Source organism: Kwoniella mangroviensis, assembly GCF_000507465.2.
Source record: "Kwoniella mangroviensis CBS 8507 chromosome 1 map unlocalized Ctg01, whole genome shotgun sequence".
Taxonomy (NCBI): Eukaryota; Fungi; Basidiomycota; class Tremellomycetes; order Tremellales; family Cryptococcaceae; genus Kwoniella; species Kwoniella mangrovensis.
In genome coordinates, this window is record NW_027062533.1 from 13,368,522 (window position 1) to 13,389,206 (window position 20,685).

The 20,685-nt window shown below is 44.6% G+C and overlaps 8 protein-coding genes across 8 annotated transcripts; 6 read left to right on the plus strand and 2 right to left on the minus strand.

The window, feature by feature from the left end:
• Nucleotides 1–999: 999 nt before the first annotated feature.
• Nucleotides 1,000–3,849, plus strand: I203_105041 (aspartate-tRNA(Asn) ligase; the record flags this gene model as incomplete). The annotated part of the gene is made up of 2 exons (XM_019143375.1): nt 1,000–1,974; nt 2,089–3,849. 2 exons carry the CDS (start codon nt 1,000–1,002, stop codon nt 3,847–3,849), a joined length of 2,736 nt encoding a protein of 911 aa, XP_019006424.1.
• Nucleotides 3,850–4,578: 729 nt separating this feature from the next.
• Nucleotides 4,579–5,561, plus strand: I203_105042 (uncharacterized protein; the record flags this gene model as incomplete). Its single annotated transcript, XM_065517671.1, has 5 exons — nt 4,579–4,608; nt 4,763–4,902; nt 5,153–5,251; nt 5,317–5,404; nt 5,523–5,561. The coding sequence occupies 5 exons, from the start codon at nt 4,579–4,581 to the stop codon at nt 5,559–5,561; spliced, it is 396 nt and encodes a 131-aa protein (XP_065374489.1).
• Nucleotides 5,562–6,482: 921 nt separating this feature from the next.
• On the plus strand, nt 6,483–9,119 carry I203_105043 (uncharacterized protein; the record flags this gene model as incomplete). The annotated part of the gene is made up of 12 exons (XM_065517672.1): nt 6,483–6,633; nt 6,688–6,898; nt 7,145–7,240; nt 7,392–7,557; nt 7,656–7,795; nt 7,847–7,948; nt 8,016–8,298; nt 8,374–8,461; nt 8,519–8,642; nt 8,704–8,758; nt 8,838–9,019; nt 9,095–9,119. 12 exons carry the CDS (start codon nt 6,483–6,485, stop codon nt 9,117–9,119), a joined length of 1,623 nt encoding a protein of 540 aa, XP_065374490.1.
• Nucleotides 9,120–9,726: 607 nt separating this feature from the next.
• On the plus strand, nt 9,727–10,829 carry I203_105044 (uncharacterized protein; the record flags this gene model as incomplete). The annotated part of the gene is made up of 4 exons (XM_065517673.1): nt 9,727–9,913; nt 10,018–10,347; nt 10,440–10,539; nt 10,637–10,829. 4 exons carry the CDS (start codon nt 9,727–9,729, stop codon nt 10,827–10,829), a joined length of 810 nt encoding a protein of 269 aa, XP_065374491.1.
• A 114-nt stretch (nt 10,830–10,943) lies between these two features.
• I203_105045 (uncharacterized protein) lies at nt 10,944–12,148 on the plus strand (the record flags this gene model as incomplete). The annotated part of the gene is made up of 5 exons (XM_019143371.1): nt 10,944–10,947; nt 11,072–11,132; nt 11,217–11,288; nt 11,369–11,619; nt 11,709–12,148. 5 exons carry the CDS (start codon nt 10,944–10,946, stop codon nt 12,146–12,148), a joined length of 828 nt encoding a protein of 275 aa, XP_019006420.1.
• A 567-nt stretch (nt 12,149–12,715) lies between these two features.
• Nucleotides 12,716–14,594, plus strand: I203_105046 (uncharacterized protein; the record flags this gene model as incomplete). Its single annotated transcript, XM_019143370.1, has 4 exons — nt 12,716–12,751; nt 12,959–14,365; nt 14,464–14,476; nt 14,548–14,594. The coding sequence occupies 4 exons, from the start codon at nt 12,716–12,718 to the stop codon at nt 14,592–14,594; spliced, it is 1,503 nt and encodes a 500-aa protein (XP_019006419.1).
• Nucleotides 14,595–14,964: 370 nt separating this feature from the next.
• On the minus strand, nt 14,965–16,894 carry I203_105047 (uncharacterized protein; the record flags this gene model as incomplete). The annotated part of the gene is made up of 2 exons (XM_019143369.1): nt 14,965–16,712; nt 16,813–16,894. The coding sequence occupies 2 exons, from the start codon at nt 16,892–16,894 to the stop codon at nt 14,965–14,967; spliced, it is 1,830 nt and encodes a 609-aa protein (XP_019006418.1).
• A 1,351-nt stretch (nt 16,895–18,245) lies between these two features.
• I203_105048 (uncharacterized protein) lies at nt 18,246–20,305 on the minus strand (the record flags this gene model as incomplete). The annotated part of the gene is made up of 8 exons (XM_065517674.1): nt 18,246–18,292; nt 18,380–18,587; nt 18,671–19,163; nt 19,265–19,307; nt 19,363–19,440; nt 19,521–19,698; nt 19,786–20,083; nt 20,154–20,305. 8 exons carry the CDS (start codon nt 20,303–20,305, stop codon nt 18,246–18,248), a joined length of 1,497 nt encoding a protein of 498 aa, XP_065374492.1.
• Nucleotides 20,306–20,685: the final 380 nt, after the last annotated feature.

A 20,685-nucleotide genomic window follows, 5' to 3' on the forward strand; every position in this document is an offset into this window, starting at 1 on the left:
GTAGATAACTCGATTGATTATAGCTCTCTCCTACCAAATTACCCTAAGATCACTCACCGTTATTGGTACAAGGCAGACACGCATTCAATTCGGCAAAATCTCCTTTAAGAATGATACAGTATGTACCTTTGGCTATTGACTGATGGTAGAGGCGATGCAAAGTCGTGTTTCTCATCGACGAAGGATAAGAAAGACGCCATCATTTGGCTCGAAGGAGGAGTGACCATGGTGGTCGATAAGTAGAGGAGTCAGACATACTGAAGATATCTTGGTGGGATATCTATTTGCATGACAATGGGTGATCAATTGGTACGAAGAGGATCTGATCTGATCTGATCAATTACTAGTAGATGTTGTCAACTGCGGATCGATTTCCCCCGCCAAGAGGTCTTTGCTGGAATCTCGTCTCAGGGTGCAGTATCACGTGACAGGCACAGTATGTGCTGTCTCCAGGATGCCTCTATGACGTCAATCTCAGTGTGTTGTCTCCAAGCTGTTTGCAACATTTTTCTTTGGTGCTAGGCTAGTCGCTAAGCTACTCTGACTCTGTGTAAATCGCATCCGTCATTCTCAATCATTCATTCCCCGAGTTGCTACATCCATGACATCGTTGAAGCTCTGGACTACGTGTTCTCTGTTGGATCCGGATGTGATTATCTTATGGGGGCAACAGACCGAGACCTGTGTTTGTCACCGCACCTTGGCACGGTTAATGTACATTACCAATAACCAGACAGGATGTATTCCGTTCATACACTACGAGCACTTTACTTAAGGCATCATTGACATCATCGTCCACGCGTTCCGTCGCATTATGATGTGATGTCCAGTAGTCACTTAGGTTGAGATCACCTTTGTTATCTCTTCCTTTCTTCCAGCTACAGCATAAACATTATTTGTAGATCAGTTCGCAGTCGAGGTTAATCACTCTTCACTATCACCTCTCAGGGTAGACAAATCGACCTGGCTATTCTCACCCATTAATTCATCTTCATCACCATGACAGTCGACACGCCCAATACTTCACCTGCACCTTATTCCGAATCATCTTCCAACTCCCTTCATAAACTAGGACACGCCCTCAAACCGTCCACTCTCGTTTCCAAACTACACCATTCCAAAGACACCGATACCTCCCAATCTCATGAGCAGAATCAGCTCGAACAAGGGAAGGCCGCTCAGCGCACTGAAGAAAGGCGAAGAGAGAAGGAAGAGAAAGCTCGTCGTGCTGAAGAAGAGAAGGAGGAAGTAGCTCGTCGTCGTAAAGAATCAGATGAAGTGGCTTCCAAGACTGAAGATCAATCTATGAGAGAAAGATACGGTGACTTGGAAATTCCAGGTGAGATTATCCCTTTGGACGATGTCGTTCAACTTCCTGAAGGTCGAAGCGTAACGTTTAGAGCAAGAATTCATACTCAGAGGGAATTATCTACTCAATTGGATTTTATCATCTTCCGTCATAGAGGATATACAATACAGGGTGTATTAAGTGGTGAAATAGCAAGTGAACATATGATCAAATGGACAGAACGTATACCCAGTGAATCAATAGTCCAAGTCAGTGGAAAATTAGCGAAACCTCCTAAACCTATCAAATTATCTGTGGATTCACCCTTGGAAGTAAGGTTAGAAAGTATTCATCTGGTAGAACCATCCAAAAACATTCCATTTGGATTATATCATGGTGAACCACCACCTCAGAGATCAAGATTGGGCAATAGGACATTAGATCTTCGTCATCCGACCAATCAAGCGATATTCAAAATTCGTGCAAGACTCCTAAGAGTATTTAGAGAAACTTTGGACGATATGGATTTCATAGAGATTAATACACCGAAATTACAACCTGCTGCTACGGAGAGTGGAGCAGAGGTATTCAGAGTAAATTATTTTGGAAGGAAAGCTTTTTTGGCACAGAGTCCTCAATTGATGAAGCAGATGGCTATTTCGGCTGATTTCGGGAGGGTATATGAGGTGAGTTTGTCCGGGAAGAGCTCATATGCCTTCATCATCCATCGATCTTAGCTTGTTCTTGTCTTCCCAGAAACCTTTAGTTCAGCTGCTGACTTCTATATCTTGCTCCCACAGATCGGACCCGTCTTCCGTGCGGAAAACTCCAATACCCACCGACATCTTACGGAATATACAGGATTAGATATCGAATTATCCCTCAAGCAAGATTACCACGAAGTCTTCTACGTACTCGATCAAATCATGAAGAACATGTTCCGAGCATTGGCCACTATGAAATCTGAATTAGCAAGAGTGAGGGAAGTGTGGGATAGCGAAGAGTTTGTTTTCTCAGATGAGACTCCAATTATACCATTCTCAGAAGCCATACAGATGTTACGTGATGATGGCCGGGATGTCGAGGAAGAAGATCTACATACACCGGATGAAATTCGATTGGGTGAATTGGTCAAAGCTAAATATCATACGGATTACTATATAATTGATCGATTCCCTAAATCTGCAAGACCATTCTATACTGCCAATGATGGGAAGACGACAAACTCGTTTGATATGTTCATCAGAGGACAGGAGATCTGTACAGGTGGACAGAGGATAAATGATCCGTTCGAACTGAGAGAGTCAATGAGAGAAAGTGGGATAAACGAAGATGAGATGGAAGAGTATCTCAGTGCGTTCGATTGGGGTATGCCACCTCATGGAGGAGCTGGATTAGGATTAGAAAGAATTATAACTTTTTATCTTGATTTACCTGATATTCGATTATCTTCTTTGTTCCATCGAGATCCACATTCCCTACCTACCAAGAAACCATCTTTACCACATCCCGAGGCAGATACTACCAAACCTCCCGACCCCCAAGCGGACTTGCCACCCTTGGAAGATCTCATAGCGAATTACGGAGATGCTACCAACACTTCATGGCTCGATGATCGATTTACCATCTGGAGGGATCACTCAACAGGCGCAGCAGTAGGATATGTCGAACAGGGTAAATTCTGTATGATCACTGGAGATCCACTTTGTTCAGATTCTCAAAAATCCGAAATTACCAAGAAATTTTTGGTATTTGTCAACGACGAACTGAAGTTGAAACCTATATGGATGTTGGTATCTTCTGAATTTCAAGAGACTCTGGCCGAAAAATATGGATGGAGGAGTTTGAGTTGTACCCAGGAACAAAGAAGTAATTCGGATAAAGTGAAACCTGAAGTGATCCAAAACAACAAACAACAGAGAGGGGTATTCTCCGTGAGAGAAGTTAACATAGAAGAAGAGCAAGATACGAAAAATAAGATCGATGAGAGGATAAAAGAATGGCAAGAACATAGAAGTAGTGGGAATAAGAAAGGTAAACAAATTCATTTGACGGAGATCGCGCCATGGAGGGATAGTGGACATCGAAGGTATTTCATAGCGGAGAGTGATCCGAGGAAAAGGAACATCGATCATACAAAGAAGACCAATGGTGATAAGTCGAACGACAAGGATGAACCTCGAATCGAAACTTTGGTAGTCCTCACTCGTCTCTCGCCTAAACACGGCTATCAACTTAAATGGGCTTTGGATTTCCCTTCTTCACCTAAAGGAGCTATCGAATCGACCGTCCAATCTGCCCTGTCGGCTGTACCTGGCGAACCAGTGACCTTCGGCGCATCGGTCTCGGAGAGTTTCCTGACTGCTCATGGGATAGGGGAGATGAGATCTAAGATTATGGAAAGGACATATAAAGGCATAGTGAAGAGTCTGAGTCTGGATAAGAAAGCTGAGTTTAGGGAGAAATTCGGTGTGGAAGGTGAAAGGACTTTTATATGTTATCCCAAAGGAGGGATTAGGGTGACGGAGTTGAATGAGATTGTAAAGTTCTTCGAGGAGTAGATCGACCTAGTTTATATCAGCTTGGGAAAGAGAATGACAATTGGGACAAGGTTTGACAGTGCACGTTGCACATCATACTATGTATGCAGATTCATATCTCGATTTTATAATGTAGATACGAAGAAGCAGAGATGTATCATAGACATAGATTTGTCATGTATCAAAGAGGCCAGAGCCCACTATGTAGCAAGGTGATGCATGGTACAGGCAGACTAGACGACCGGTGTGCAGATGCGCCGTGCCACATCCGATGTACCCAAAGAGGTAATTCTCGTCATCCGACGATTAGAGTTGATCATTCATTCTAGATGGTTGGGTGATCAACTGACGTCATACGTCATCCTCTCATCTGGGTCTCTTTCCACATCCTTTCTTTCATCCCTGCTGCTCCACTGCAGCACCTGTAACAGACTATACTAATCGATTAGTCTAATTTCCCATCCACTCCCATTCCTTGTTTCCTACTATCCAATCGAATCACACGTAAAGTGAGTGAGCGTTCCCTATCCTGAATCATGTTGCGTCACGTCAGCGGTTCCATCGACATACTACAGCTGTGGATGGTTTGGTCGGATATAAGTACCGGTTCATTTAGACCGCACATCGTATATATCCCCCTTTTCTTTCTCTTTTCTCACATATATAAGATATAACAACAACTAACGATACATATCAGTCAAAGCTACTCTACAACCTTAACGAACACTATTAACTACAACAGCATCAAACATGTCTTCTCTTCCTCCCAGACAATCTCAAGTGAGTTTTTGGCTTTCTTACTATTCCCAACTCGATCGGATTGAGAGATAGTACAATGTGCTTATGATTCGATCGCCCTTCCTTCTCTTCACCCTCTATCGATCTAACCTCTATGGCTCACTTTCACGCACTTCATTATCTCCCTCATTCACAGCCCGACCCCCACAACCTTTCACACGCCGGTAACCTCCAACAGGCCACCAAGAATGTCAACCGATTCGCCAAGCGGGACCCAGCCTTGTACCCTTTGAGTATCATCGTCACTGGTATCCTCGGTGTAGCAGGATACTTCTTGTGAGTGATGGTTTCCCATTGCATTTTCTCATCTTCTCGAGTACAGTAAATCCCCCACCATACGGAACATGGGCGATTGGGGTCAGAGGGTATGACGTATCATGCGAGCGGGTGATGTCGGATGTCCTCACTTTAGAACGACGGAAGATATCGCACTTTATCACCTTCTTGTCCATATGTTACCATTTCATCCAAGCGAGACAACATCGACTCAAAAGGATTTATACTGATGTGTTTTTGGTTCACGTAGTATGACCAAAGCCTCTGAACCTGAACCAACTCGAAAACTCATGTCGACGGGTATGGTCAACCCATGGGATTCTCAATCCAAGCAAGATCTCGGACCATCGTAAGTCGATGATCCTGATATCTGTGGATGGAATACCCCATACTTACATGGGGGTTCAATTACAGTCAAACTGCCCAATTCAAGTACCGATACAAGACCCGAGATGGTCACTACGAAGATGCTCATCCCACCTTGAACCATACTGTTGAGCAGGTAAGTTCTATTTGTCTAGTCCTTTTTTTTCAATCAGTCCTACCCACCGTCTTCGTACCGTATGGAGTAGGACATGAACTAACTCTCTCATCTTGTGTGTTCCGGTTGAGGTCCACAGCTCCACCAAGATGCCGCGCACAAATACCGAACTGCCTAAACGTGCTACCTCGACTTCGGAATATTATGATCATTTCGATCAAGATGGGATGAACATGGGTAAAGACGGAGAGAGGGACATCTTTGGTTACAGGTTCGAGTGGCCTTTTTAACTGTAATAACTTAAATTTTCACAAGTATACAAGTACAAAACAAGTATCAAATCATTTATTGCATTGAGTAGGAGTTAAGGGAAAGGAAAGAAGTTATATTACTGTATCAATTAAAGTGATTCGAATCGATTCGTATGAATGGAATGAATTCGTATATCTATCTATCTTTGTGATTGCAGTGCAGTCGCAGTGATCTGTTCCATCCCATCCCATCCATGTCGAGGGAGTCGTGAGAAGATGGCAGAAATGGGATTTGTAATGGCCATTAGGATATGTTTTGGTAGTGATGTCATGGGATGGCATTAGAGTTTGATCGTAATCAAATTGATTTGTTTCACCCGACGCGTGTCAGCGTGGAAGAGAGGGTGAGTGACACGGTTGATATCCTTCCTCTTGACGACCAACCGTGAACAAAGAGAACACCGTGCATCCCATCCTGTCCTGTCCTACATATCCGTACATATTATACAATACAGTTCACATCCTTCATCGGTTCATCCCACCTCTGTAACAATCCTACAGCCGTTCATCCTGTCAAATCTTGTCTACGACCAACCCTGCTATTCCTTCCCTCACGACCTGCGGTGGACAATTGATCTTTGCATCTCTCATAGCAATCATCGGTCGGTCATCCCGAAGGATATCCAGATCCAATTGGTTGTAGAAAGCAACTCATCCTTACCAGGAGACGAGAATTGGTTCAATCGGCTCACTTCAGATCTTCATTCAAGAATCATATATCACTATCTCATCGCTATCGATCTATAATCTTTGCTCTATCCACATTGACATCCACATCCACATCCACAATGGCATATCGACCCCCTCAAGCTCAAGGTCAACCAGCAGGAGCAGGTCCTTCATCCGGCCTTACCCCTTCGACCAATCCTGGTGGAAATGGCCGTACCAGTCCCATGCCAAGCGTACCATCCGTCTCGGCTCAGAACCTCGGTCAACCAGGTTCCACCGCACCTCACCCAGGCCAAAATAGTCAGGGAGGTATCCCCTCACAAGGTTCATCAGGTTCTTTGCACCCTTCTCAATCTTCATCTTCCTCCTCCTCTAACGCAGTAGGCGGTGGAGATAAGGGACCAGATTATGTGTATTTTGAAAGACGTCCTTCTCAGTTCGGAGACTCGGTACAAGGGAAAGCGATGGCTGCAAAGATGAAATTGGAATTGTTTTATAAGGAAGCGGTTGAAGGTGTTGTAGGAAGGAAAGAACGGTGAGTAATCTGATCCCTTGAATCCCAGATTCGTGTTCATAGTTTCAGTAAAGTAATTCCATAACATATATCGTATAAGGATGAGAAAACATTTTTACTTGGATGTCTGATGGATCTACTGGATCTAATGATCATTAATCAAATGTTCCCTATTACCTGATACCTCTCCCAACCTCCAAAAATCCACATGCGGGTATAAACTAAAAGCAAGATGGTTGCTGATGGTTTACATGTATGTGAACATAGACGAACAGCATTGGAGAAACAACTCGCAGCGGACGCTTTGACACCTGATACCTTGAAGGCTAGACAATTGTTAGCTTTGGGAAGAAGGGAGAGCAAGTGGGTTTCTTCCGTTCACCGCTGTTGAATCTGATTGCAAGCTGATCAAACATTCCATACGTCCCTTCCTGCCTCATTTCCCCTCCGATCTCATCTATCTCTCATTGATCCACACGCCACTTTTGTCCTACTTTCAATCTTCCACCAACAGCTTCCTCCGTCTCCGTCGTACTCGGATCGGATTAGAAGATTTCCGGACCGTCAAAGTTATAGGTAAAGGTGCTTTCGGTGAAGTGAGATTAACCCAAAAGGTGGATACGGGTAAGATCTACGCTATGAAGACGCTCAAGAAGAATGAGATGTTCAAAAAAGATCAGGTGATTTGGTTTTTCTATATACAACGTTGTCATCGTTGTGGGCTTTTGAACAACTATTTTGAAGATTTCGACTGATCTGTTCCGCTTTTCCTGTACAGCTCGCACATGTCAGAGCCGAGAGAGACGTATTGGCAGAATCAAATTCCCCATGGGTAGTACAGCTTTATTACTCTTTCCAAGATACTCAATATCTCTATCTGGTTATGGAATTCCTACCCGGAGGTGATCTGATGACTATGTGAGTGGGTTATCTATGTGTACCGTCCTTCGACTGACTTCCCCGTGATAGGTTGATCAAATACGATACTTTCTCTGAAGACGTCACTAAATTCTATATGGCGGAATGTATATTGGCTATTGAAGCCGTACACAATCTAGGATTTATCCATCGGTAAGTGCCTTTATCTGTTGCAAATCATTATCCAACGTGTATACTTATGATCTCGACCTTCGCGAAGTGATATCAAACCCGACAATATCTTAATCGATTCAATGGGCCACATTAAATTATCAGATTTCGGTCTCTCAACGGGATTCCACAAGCAACACGATTCAGCATACTATCAAAGACTGTTAGGTGGAGAAGGTAATCAAACTACTCGACCTCAAGCGGGTAACGCATCGAGAAACAGCGTGATGGTCAATGCGATCAACTTGACAATGACGAGTAAACAGGATATAGCTACTTGGAAAGCCAACAGGAGGAAGTTGGCGTATTCGACTGTCGGAACACCCGATTATGTAAGTGTAGCTGTCTTTACGTCTGACATCGCGAATGATGATGAAGGCTGATTCTACTGTATCTCTTTCTCGCAGATCTCACCGGAAATCTTCCTCCAACAAGGATATGGAAAGGAATGCGATTGGTGGTCTTTGGGTGCTATCATGTTTGAATGTTTAGTTGGTAAGTTAGAGAAATGAATCAACTGGAATTGTCATTGAAGTTCTTGTACGGCTGTAGGATACCCTCCATTCTGTTCGGAGAATGCCCATGATGTATACAGGAAAATCATCGATTGGAGAAACCACCTATTCTTCCCTGATGATGTCCATCTCAGTCGTGAAGCCGAGGATCTGATTCGAAGGTGAGTTAACGAAACAGTGTGACCTGTTCACCCAGCTCATCCGTGCATGCTCTTCTTTCAGAATGTTGTGCGAGGCAGACAAACGAATGACCGTTGATCAATTGAAAGCTCATCCTGTGAGTGTGAAGACTTCCTTCAACAATGTGTAGATATGCTCCTGTCGTGATCACGTGCTCATATTGCTTGCTCCGACAGTTCTTCTACGGTGTCGACTGGTCAACCATCCGAGATATAGATGCACCGTTCGTTCCTCACCTCCGATCCATCACCGATACTTCTTATTTCCCCACAGACGAACTGGACCAAGTTCCGGAAGTTCCAAGTGGTGCGGATACAGGTCCGGATGCGAAGAAGGATCTGGCTTTCTTGGGTTATACGTGGGTGTTGAATCATCGTATTCCTACTGGACGGAGTGAAGCTGACATTGTACCATCAATTACAATTACAAATAGGTTCCGTCGATACGAAATGCTCTAAAAGTGATGACTCTCCTTTAGATCGAAGTAGAGTATACATCCGAGTGTCAAGAATGTTTATGTCTTTGTAAGTGTAGGTTATAGATCATAGTGAAAATACAATCATCGATATGAATCATGTGTATACAGTGCATCTGAACAAATACATGATCCGGCCGACCGGAGATAACCTTATCCATCTACCGAAAGGAGGGTGGGAGGGTGAAGGGCTGTGTAAGAGTAAGACATCTGCTACATACTCGTACCCTCAAAATGCTTGTCACCATCAGCAACGACACCAACAGCACAAGATACATGCGACTACATCCCCTGCTGTGTGCCCAGTACACGTATCAATCCAATCCATGCCACAGCGCACAGCATGACACGTGAAGATACGTACTGACAGATGACCGATGATCGACGAGGTCAGAGTCGAGGCATCAACATATATATAAAGTGGGGAGGATCGACCATCGTTTCGTTTCCTTCCCTCTTCTCTCTTACTTTCTTTTCGTATCGTTATCACCATCATCAATTACACAACAAATAACAGTACCGTTTGCTACTTCTTCACAGTTTACTTACTCTCCTTCCCCGAAGCTGTTTAACACCAGATACTGGTAAAGATGACTTCCCTACTATCAACATACCTTACTCCACTCCTTTCCACTCTAGTCGCTATCTCCAACCCCTTCCTCGACTTCGTTCAGGATCATCCCATTTTCAGTGATTGGTTGAAATACCTCTCTGTAGGGGCTTTCCTCGAACTGTGTAGGGGATGGATCCCAATGCTTATCAAGTGGATACTTCAGAGTGGGTTTCACGATCCCAATAGCCTTCGTTTTCCATTTTGACTTGGGAATAAAACCTTGTCAATGCTAATTTATGATAATGGTATCGTCACATTGCACTATTAGGTATAGTGGCCACAGCAAGGATATCAGAAGATGACGAAGCTTACGATTGGATATACAACTATCTTTCTACCCTTAAACCCGATCATCTCGACGATGAGGAAGATGAAGAGAAATATTCTTTTCTTCGTACAGTCATTAGATCACTTCCTTTTTCTAATAGGTCTACATTGATGGACGTGACTATCTCGACTAAGAAACCTCGGAATTGGAGATATTACTTGAAAGGACATTATGTGGAAGATTATCATGAGGCTAGAAATGGTCATTATGGGGATAATCAGGGGGATAGAAATAACAAGAAGGTGAGGGTCGATATGGTTCCTAGTATAGGTAAAACTGTCCTACAGTTGTGATCCATCAAGAGAAATAAAGATAGATGACAAAGCGATCGATTTTTGATCTCCTGGTTGATGTGAATGTAGGCGCATGGCAGAAGATCAATTTCAAGGGAAAGACTGTTAGAATTGGGATGGTGCAGGATGACGATGCGTTGAGAGAAGGCAAAAAATGGATCATCATGAAGTAAGTTCTGACGTCTGAATCAATTCAGCTCACATCACCTCATCTTCCTTACATACTTGCAGAAGATGAGCTGATGAGGTCGAAAATATTACTGTAGAGCATATTTCGCAACACCTCGAATGTTCACTTCACTCCTGACTGAATCGCATGATAAATTCAAAAGTCTGACTGCCAACAAGACCTCTATCTACACTCCTAATCTTAGCCATGGTGCGACTTGGCAACGAACGTCCTCAAGACCCAACCGACCATGGGAGAGCATCTTCCTGGTTAGTAATATCAAAGAATGAATATTAAATGATTGTCAAGATCTTCTCAACGAGTCGGAATTTTACTTGAGAAGAGGTATCCCGTATAGAAGGGGTTATTTGTGCTTTGGGGTGGCGGGAAGTGGAAAAAGCAGCATGAGTGAGCATCGTTCCAACACCTAATTGACTTATGTGTCCCTTCTTAGTGGTTATCTGTCTCCATCTGACAGACGATCTACTCGGGAAAGGACTAGACGTCAAGCTCATTTCATTGCTATGGTTAGTCGGTGCTCTCGCTGCCAAACTCAATTTGGACATATACCTCGTTAACCTGGGCGGTAAGAGGTGAGTATCCCGTAGATATTCTCGCTTAGCATAGCGATTCAATCTCATGCCCTGAAAAATCCTCACACACATCACCTCGTATAGTCTCGACGATGACAAACTTCAAGAATTGTTACAAGCTTGTCCCGGCAAATGCCTCTTACTGATGGAAGACATGTGAGTATACAGTATCATCAGATTTCTCACCCGTACAGTACTGCATTTGTCACTGACGAAATAATTCTCTTCATCGATAGCGATTGCGCGTTCACCACCAAAAAGCCTCAAGACGAAGAAGAGGTTCACCCACCACAACATCCCAACTCCCCTGCTTTGGCCAACGCGATCAGGAATGGGCAATTACCCAAATTTGCCAGACAGTCAAAAGAAGGTATCACCCTCTCAGGCCTTCTGAACGCTCTGGACGGTGTGGCTTCGGGTGAAGGTCGATTATTGTTCTGCACGACTAATTGGAAAGATAGAATTGATTCAGCTTTGTCCAGACCAGGTATGTGACTTTCCTGTGACGATGTACCGTATCAGATGATACCGGCAAGGCAGTGTGAGCTGATGGTATCGTTACGTATGATGCGCTAGGCCGATGTGACATTTGGATAGAATTCAAACACGCTACCAGATCCCAAGCTAAATCGCTATTCGAGTACTTTTATCGATCCGACCCCGATTCACAAGACACTATTAACGAAGATGAGAAACCAGCGATGGATATCACATCCCTCGCCGAAGGATTTTCGTCGCATATTCCAGATGATGTAATCTCCGTATCGGCTCTGCAAGGGTATTTGATGAGGCATAAGAGACAACCTGAATTGGCTGTTGAGAATGTACGATCATGGGTCGAAAAGGGCTGTGGACAAGGTCCGACTCCGTTGTTACATGATGGGAAAGTTGATCTCAAGGTTATTGGTAATACCGTGGAAACTGATACAGAGAAAGCCAAGGTGAAGGTAAACGGAGTCAAGGTGAATGGTCATATGGAGGAGGAGAAAGGTGAAGATATGGTGGATGAGGCGTAAGAATATGGCACATGCAAGATGGATGAAAGGTATGGTTGAAAAGTATAAAAGGATAGTGAAATCGAATGGACTATTTGTGAAATGATATCTACAATACACATGTAACATGTAACATATATGTTATCATATTTGCTTATAGTCAAAGTAGATTTGATCATACTTAGAATGAAGAAACATAACGATGCATACTTATCACTTTCGAAGAAGGTTACAATGAACCAATTATTGATGAATCAAATAGCGGATGCTCTCCATTGGTAAGTTTCCCCGAGATATATCCGTGCGATCCCGCCATGATCGGATATCCTTTCAGTAGATACTAGACTTCGGTGAAGTCACAGAAGAGGGGAAGCTTCCGTCTTCTTCGCCACCCCCGCACTCATTGAAAGATGCCTGTTCTCGTCTCATGTTGAAGAATCAATATCCCCGAGCAATACATATATATATATATATGAATGTGGGGTAACAGACGGAGAGCTGAACTTTTTCATCCTGCTTGTTCAATTCACTTTACTACTTTAAATTACACAGATCATACCCATATTTCACGAATATACGTCACACAGGATGCCCAAGCATACCCAAAACCAGCTTGAAGAGACGGTACGTATCCGTGATCTGACACTAGCAGATCGCTGGACAGGCATCCGCGTCGAATCGAAAGTCATTCAAGATCAAGATCACAATCAGCCTAACGTTAATCCGAAAAGATGGAGTTTGAGGTCGTACTTAACAGACGGAAATACCGATCAACCATTAAATTTTGATGGGATATCTTTTCCTACTGATAATGACCTTCGTGATGCACAGAAATCCAAATCACTTGATATCCTACCTGAAAATTTATTCATATGGTCCAAGTCTGGGTCTGAGTCTGTTTCCAACGAAGATGATTCCAATCAAATCGATATTGATGCTTTACCAATTGATCAACTAATCAGTGTAGTTCCCAAATATTTATCGTTAACCCAAGAATCAATGTCTCAAACCGGTCTTAGAGGACAATTAATGACGTACGATAATCACCTGAGCCTAAGCGGTGACAAGGAGGTAACAGACGAGAATGAATTTTTGAAATTAACATATACTGAATCTGCCTTATTTGCATATACGAAAGATCTATTTAATGATCCTTGGAATGTGAAGAGATTGCAGGATGAGACGTTCGATAGTCAAAAATCTGAATTTGACCAGTTGATGAATAGTCAAGAGGATAGGGGATTGAGAGGTATGATGAAAAATTGGAAAAGAGGTGTGGAAATGAATTATGAACTAAGATGTCATCGATCAAATTTGAAATCACATAAGGAATTTGTTAGTCTCTTACCTGTCGGTACGGATAGGGAAGAAAAGCTCAAGAGAGAGAAAAGTGAGAGGATGATGAGAGATAGATCTAGACAGATTAGGGGATTGGAAGATAAGGTGATCAATATGAGGAGATCGGTTGAGAGAGATATAGAGAGGGTTGGAAACGGGAGTGAGGCGTGGGGATGGCCTGAGGATATAGATGATTGGAGAGATATGTTAGATCGGTTGAACAGAGAGGCGACTACTAAGCAAGATGATCCGGTGTTGACAAGTCCATGCGGAGGAGCGAATGACATTGTGTTCGACAAGGGGGAAGAGAAGACGATGGTGGATCGGGTCTCAGAAGGAAATACCACTGGACTGTCCTCTGGTCTGGATAAAGCTCGGGATAGTGGTCTTGATACCAATGATGGAAAAACAGAAGTTCATACCCCTCGGGATCTTGGTGGAACAGCCCTTGGACCTCAATTGATTACCAGGAACAACATGACTGAATGGGATCACGAAAAAGGGGGATGGAAGAAGCCCTGGGAAGAGAAGAAAGGTGCCACATTGATATCCGAGTCTGAAACAGCCGCGGACAACTCGGATAACCAAGTGTTCACCATAGTGAGCAATAGAAAGGAGAAACAGAAGAAGAACAAAATCAGTAACAACAGTGAACAGAGACAGCGTTGTCAAATCGAGCCTATGACAGGTAGGAGTGATGACCTTTCATACCGTGTCAAAACTGGTAAATCAATGGGAAGTCGTAAAACCCGAACTTCCACTGCAAGTATGCCACCTACGCAACCTATCTCAACCGCGCTCAAAGAGCACCCCGAGATGAATGCAAATGACGACAAGCCAAACGACCTTGATGATCTGGTAGAGATTGCTCATGATCAATCCGATCAAGATACCGCATCAGTAAGTTTAGTAGTACTGTACTGTACATCACCCACATGCCACACCTTTGCCATTGCAAATGCGAGTCACTAACTGTCGTTGGTGCGTACATACACTAGTCCGATCGTGCTGGTACGTTGACGCCAAGTGATATCTCCGAAGTGACAGAGCCGAAATCATCTTACCCGATCGCAAACGGACAGATTTACGTGCCGTTGAGCTCATTTGGAAGCCTGGCGTCGAAAAGTAAGCCACTGAATCCGAAGGCGGCAGTGTTCGAGCCTAGGGACCAGATGGTGTCAAGTGATGTAACCAGGTCCCAGTGTAGCTTTGTGTGGTAGTGTACCCTGTCGAATGACTCCGTATGCAGACTTCGAGTATAGGATGCACAGCATCGTCATGACGCAGCGTTTGGTCATCATTAATCATTAAGATAAGCTGGCTCAATCAAGGTTGATAGGCTGACGTAATTATGCTAACACGATCTGGATACCGGCTGGTTGCAAAGTGATTGCAAAGTGATCATTATATTAAATTCATTCAAACATGTTTACGAGATATCTAATGAAGGAGGAATACTTTGCTGATTATGAGACGCAAAACAGTATAAATAGCAATCACTAGCTGAAATGAGGGGTATTGAGGAGGATACCCATCAAACAACCACCTAAAGTACCAGCAATAGGGATAGTCATGATCCAAGCTAAGAGCAGTAGTCCTACTCTTTGCCAATTGACTGCTCTCCAAGTACCGTTACACAATCCTACACCGACAGTTGCACCAGTGATACACATCGAGGTAGATACGGGAAGGGAGTATTGAGAGAAGACGAGGACTGTGAGAGCAGCACCCATTTCCATTGAACATCCTCTGGAGGGAGAGTGGTAGGTGATCTTGTTACCCATAACTTTCATGATGTTGTATCCGTAAGTGATGAGACCGATCGAGATCATACCGGAAAGAACAGCGAGTTGCCAAACTGGTACGGGAAGTTTCGACCCGGCGGCGTCCCCAGTGTTCCAAGCGGAGTAGATGACGGCCCATGGACCGACAGAGTTACCGATATCGTTGGCACCGTGTGCGAAAGAGGCAGTACAAGCAGTGAGAACTTGAATGAAAGAGTAGGTGTGTTCCACTTCGTTGGGGTATTTAGGAGCGTGAGCGTATACGGCCGCCATTCGTTCACCTTCTGGAGTACCGTGTACACCTGATTGAGCAGCGTGAATATCGTAGTTGACACCGTACAATGCACCACAAACAATCATAGCTGGAATTCGCTTAACAAGGATCTTCATGTTCTTCAACTCGTAAATTTGACCAGCTCCCATGGGGTTCTCATGGAGAGTTCGCATAGCCCATCCGAGGGGACCTCGGTGTTCTCTGAGTCTGGCGTGGAATCGAGCTTCGGATTGAGCCATGAGTTCCTTGTATGAAGGTTGTTGAGATTCACTCGAGCTTCGATCACCGTTTTTGTTAAGAGTGAATGGGGTAGCAGGGGTCATAGCTGGTGATCCGATATCGACTTTGGTATCGGGATTCTCGGTATCGGGATTCTCGTAACTTCTCTTCTCGTCTTCCTCATCTTCTTGGACAACGGCATAGTTGGGCACAACAGCCTTGTCGGCATCGGGAGGAGCAGGTCGTGAGAACAGGGCGGGACCGAGGAAGACATGGTACCATCGCAAAGTGTAGTCCTTCTTGATGACCTTGGCGTGAACGAATGGGACGAAGAAAAGGGCGGAGAGTAGGCAGACACCAAAACCTGTACCCAAAGTGACGGAAACGATATACCACTTGGGTTTCTTGGCGAGACCGAGAGATGGGGATCCCTTGTAGACAATGGAGAGGGTACAGATGGTGGCGGCAACGAGGAAGAAGAACGGCGAACTCCATACGGCCCATCGAACGGGATTTCGTCGGACGTGTACCACCAACTTGATAAGCATAAAGATGATCGCACCGAAAGCAGCTGAAATGGCGGGAGCCATACCCAGACCAGCGAAGATGGCTCCTAAACCTTTACCGTGGTTCCAGCCCCATTTTACTTTAGATGCACCTACGGTGGCGACTCCAACACCAGCGACGGCAGAAACGAGCGAGTAGGTGGAAGAGACGTGAGCTGAGTGTCGAGTACACCACATGACCCATGATGATGCGGCGGCGAGGGCACAGGTGAAGGCGAGTAGTTGCACACCAGCGTCACCTCTGAAAGCGGAGTTGGGGATGATACCATTTTTGATGGTATCGGCAGTTCTGGCACCGACAGCGATAGCACCGACCATTTCAAAAATCGTACCGAGAATCATGGCTTGTCGGTATGAGACGGAACGGGAGGATACAGAGGTGGCCCATGAGTTCGCTACATCGTCTGCTCACACGACCACACCATTAGTCAGCTGATCCGTATGACGAGGGAAAGATAAGACCCGAAAGGCTAGGAGAAGACCGAAGGTAGAGATCCTACTTACTTGCACCATTGTTGTATGCGTCAAGCATAGCGAACAATGTACCAATGGCGAAGATGTAATCATACTGCTGTAATCTTGGCATCTTGAAGAAATGTCAACGTGTTAAGCTTACTGATTGCAGTTGTCGAGAGGAAGACTTGTCCTCTTTTTTTGCTTCAAGACTTGACTGATGGACTAAGCGTCTGAATTTATTTTGCCTTTAGAAAGATGTGGGAAACAAACGTTTTCTAGAGGTGTCAATGCGCCGTCTCAGGCTATATATACTGATGGAAAGTCGCACTCGATTTTTTTTTCTTTTTGTTTATGGTAGGAAATCCGTTTATTTCGTCTTTTACTTCCACTTGTACCTAACGAGAGCTGACTCCACTATCCTGAGCTGGCAGCACTCCACTGAGTCACTTTCCAAACTTCGACCAATCCGGCTGCGACCTCTGAATCAGTGCGGCCATCACGCTCGATGAATAGGGAAATCCATACGATCCTTCAGCACGTTTGGTGATTTGGGTGGTAAAAGTATGTCTTGGCATTCAGGGTGGAGAACGGTAGATACCTATATTTTCAGTGTCTCTATGAGCCTGTACTTCTATCGTGAGAGCGGAACTACCACGATCAGGCGGAAAAACTATCAACATATTGACACACGTTCGTGGTTTTCCATCGCGCCAAGACAATGCGAAATGCGGGGTTCGATCGAAGATCCCTTTAAAACCGTGCCTGAACAGCTGTCACCAGACGAAATGTTATCGCACGTTCGTGGATCTGATTTCGGTGTTGGTTATGCATCGAATATGTTCATGTCACCAACCAACCATCAGACAGAAGTGTACTTGGTCGCGTGCGTGTGGAAGTCACTTCGGGATAGTGATCTTCAGACCATCAATACCTCACCATGAACTGCGATTTGAAAAGGCTGCTACCATATTACGACAGGTTGGCTAGTGCACATGGTGATGATCGCACGTTTCAGGGCTCCCTTGTCTGATCCTTTCTCGCTCCAATCGATACAGGAAAGTAAGATAGATAGAGTGACTGCAGAAATTTTCTGTTGATTTATGAGAAACAACGATGTCTTGGCATAATCTATTCTGGGCCAGTGCGGACTGCATTGTGCCGGAGTGTTGAAATAAAATGATAACAGATCGGACGGATCCATGCGGTGGAAGGAACGTTCTCATGCTGCAATGCTTTCAACGTGTTTGACTATTCTTCCAATCTTCTGCGCTTTGGGCTAGAAATATTGAGCACCGACTGATACCCGTGTACAACGTCAAAGCTTCCTGTTTGACGCTCCACAGGTGGATGTTAGGTTCCCAGACATTAATGAGAAAAACCCACACACTGCTAGACAGCGTATGACCAAATACTGCAGCAGAGCTACTGTATACATCATTCATGAGTAGATCTGTGTGCAGTGTCATTATCTCGTGAGGTCTTCAAACATCCAGCTCAACACGTTGGAACCAGTCAACGGTCCAGCCATCTACTCGTATGTCAGCACAATGCCAAATTGGAAACGCTGATAGGTGATTTAAGGGGGTTTGTGACTAGAGAGATTGATAAGACTCACATCTCTCTGTCAGGCGTTGCCACAATGCTCGATACCTGGTCTCACCGATGTTGTTGCCCGGGTGAGGACGATGTTCCAGGAAAGGTCGACCGGCGTTATTGGGAGGGACGAATCTTACGATAGAACCTCGGACTTCGTCAACTCTGGTTGTAAAGTACATTAGCAGGGGTAGTTGATCAGTGCTTCCAGATATCTGGTCGGAGCGTGCCTGAAATCAATACGTTACATCAACTAATCATCTGCATCAGCGTAAAGTCCGTCTTGAAGATGACCGACTGAAAGTACACTCACTTTACAAATATCGACCCACTTGACTTGTCCTCGACCTTCATGGTCGATAGCTTTGCTGAAGAGCTTGGCTACCAACTTCATCTGCTTATTATTGACCTGAAACCTCACTGAGCCTTCGCAGGGATTGGGTTGGATTTGTAATCTTGGTATCGCAACTTGTGCGTCAATGACCTCGTCAGTGACATTGGCAAATCCACGAGTCTTTTTCTTATCTTCTGATGTGACTGTCTCCGTCTTGAGGAAGGTGTGACCTGAAATAGATAGATGGATATCTGTGAGGGGAAAAGAGGTATCTTGAATTACGATCTCTCGTACCCATTGGGGCTTGGGTTTTTCTAAAGCCTGCTCCAGTCGAAGTGGCTTGCTAACCGTTTGACCAAAAAGTCTAAGCGAGAGATCATCGTAATCCTTCCATAGATCATTGACTAAATGCGGCGTTATATGTTTTTCCACTTCGATCCTGCGATCCTGCGAATAGTCGGGATGTCGACCTCTTCGAAAATCATATAACATTTCATGCTCTCGTCGATCAGCCTATGGTATCTCTCAGAAAAGGTAGAAGAGGGTGGTATATGATCCTCGCTGTGGAAGAACGCCAAAATTGAGTCGAATATGTCGAAGGACATCGCCAATGAGCCTGAACGAACCTATCAGTATACTTAGATTACCTCCTCCCAACGGATCTGACTTACCTATGGTCTGTTGGAAATAAGCGGAGATCTCGTTCAATATCAGAGGATTCGTTTTGATAGCTTGCTCGTATTCCAGCACTACATCCAATTGTCAATTGATAATCTCACAAATCGGGGATAGGTAAAAATATGTATATGATGGTCAAGGAAGTACCTACAAAAGTGCGAAAAACGCTTTTCCGCATTCGTACTTGTCAAACCCGACATCTTGCTGAGTCCAGCGAGCATGTAATCGAGATGAGAAACCATTTTGAGGTCTAGGTAGTCCGTATTGAGCTTGAAGTTGCTAAACCCTTCCATCAGGCCTTTCAATCTTCCGGCAAAGCTATCCCACACCTACATATGAACAATGAATGATATAGCAAGAGTACTGGAGAAGTTAGAGATAGTCTCACAGACTGGATACTGGAGGCACGGACATACATTGGTAGTAACAGTAAGTTCGGATCCTCTACCTAATGCGAAAGCCGCCTGGAAGGCAACCTGCTGCCTGGCAATATTTATGGTGAGGGTAATCATCACATCTCGATAGGCATCTTTGATCTGACCCTCAAATTTCACTTGTTGAGATGTGTTGCGGGAGATGTTGGAAAGTCCCATTCGCTTGAGGTCCTTCAGAACCTCATTCAGGTTGCGCCAGGATAGAAACTCGTCATGACGCCAAGCAATCACTTTACCTAGAACGTGAATCTGATCTGGCGGATCCTGTCCAGCGCCGAAGCTGTCATCGTTCACTCAGTCATTGGAGAACCCAATGAGATCTGAAATCTGATGGTGGTTTGTTGACTTACTCTCGCACACAGAGCTCGTTGCAGTGATCTGCAAAATAGGCAGGATCGTCACGCCATCTTCTCCGAGCTGTTGCAGCGTGCCTCATATTGGTTTCTACGAGTTCTTGAATTTCCGTCGAAGTCTGGATCGGCAGTAGAGCACTGGCGTACATTGCAGCTAGACAAGAATTCTACCAGATGAGCCACCAAACCCAGTTGAGATGGAACGGAAGGCATATGCATCGTGGGTGTGTCCGTGCACCGAATCATGAGCACGAAGATCCCTGAGGGTAAGCGCGATATCGGTCTTTCGAGAAAGCCTGCATGCTGTCGTATCTGCTATGCAAAGACCGTAAGGAATAGGCTTGTCATGATCACAGATCATATTATTCAGACAACCTCAAGTGTAAGAAGTCGTAGATGATCCCCTGCCACTTAGCAAGTTTGAGTTGCGCTTTTGACATGATCTTCTAAATGATCGTATTTTCCGCCGGAACCAAAGTCGCAGGACTTTCTGCTTTACCAGTTATCAAATTAAGATATCTCAAGATCA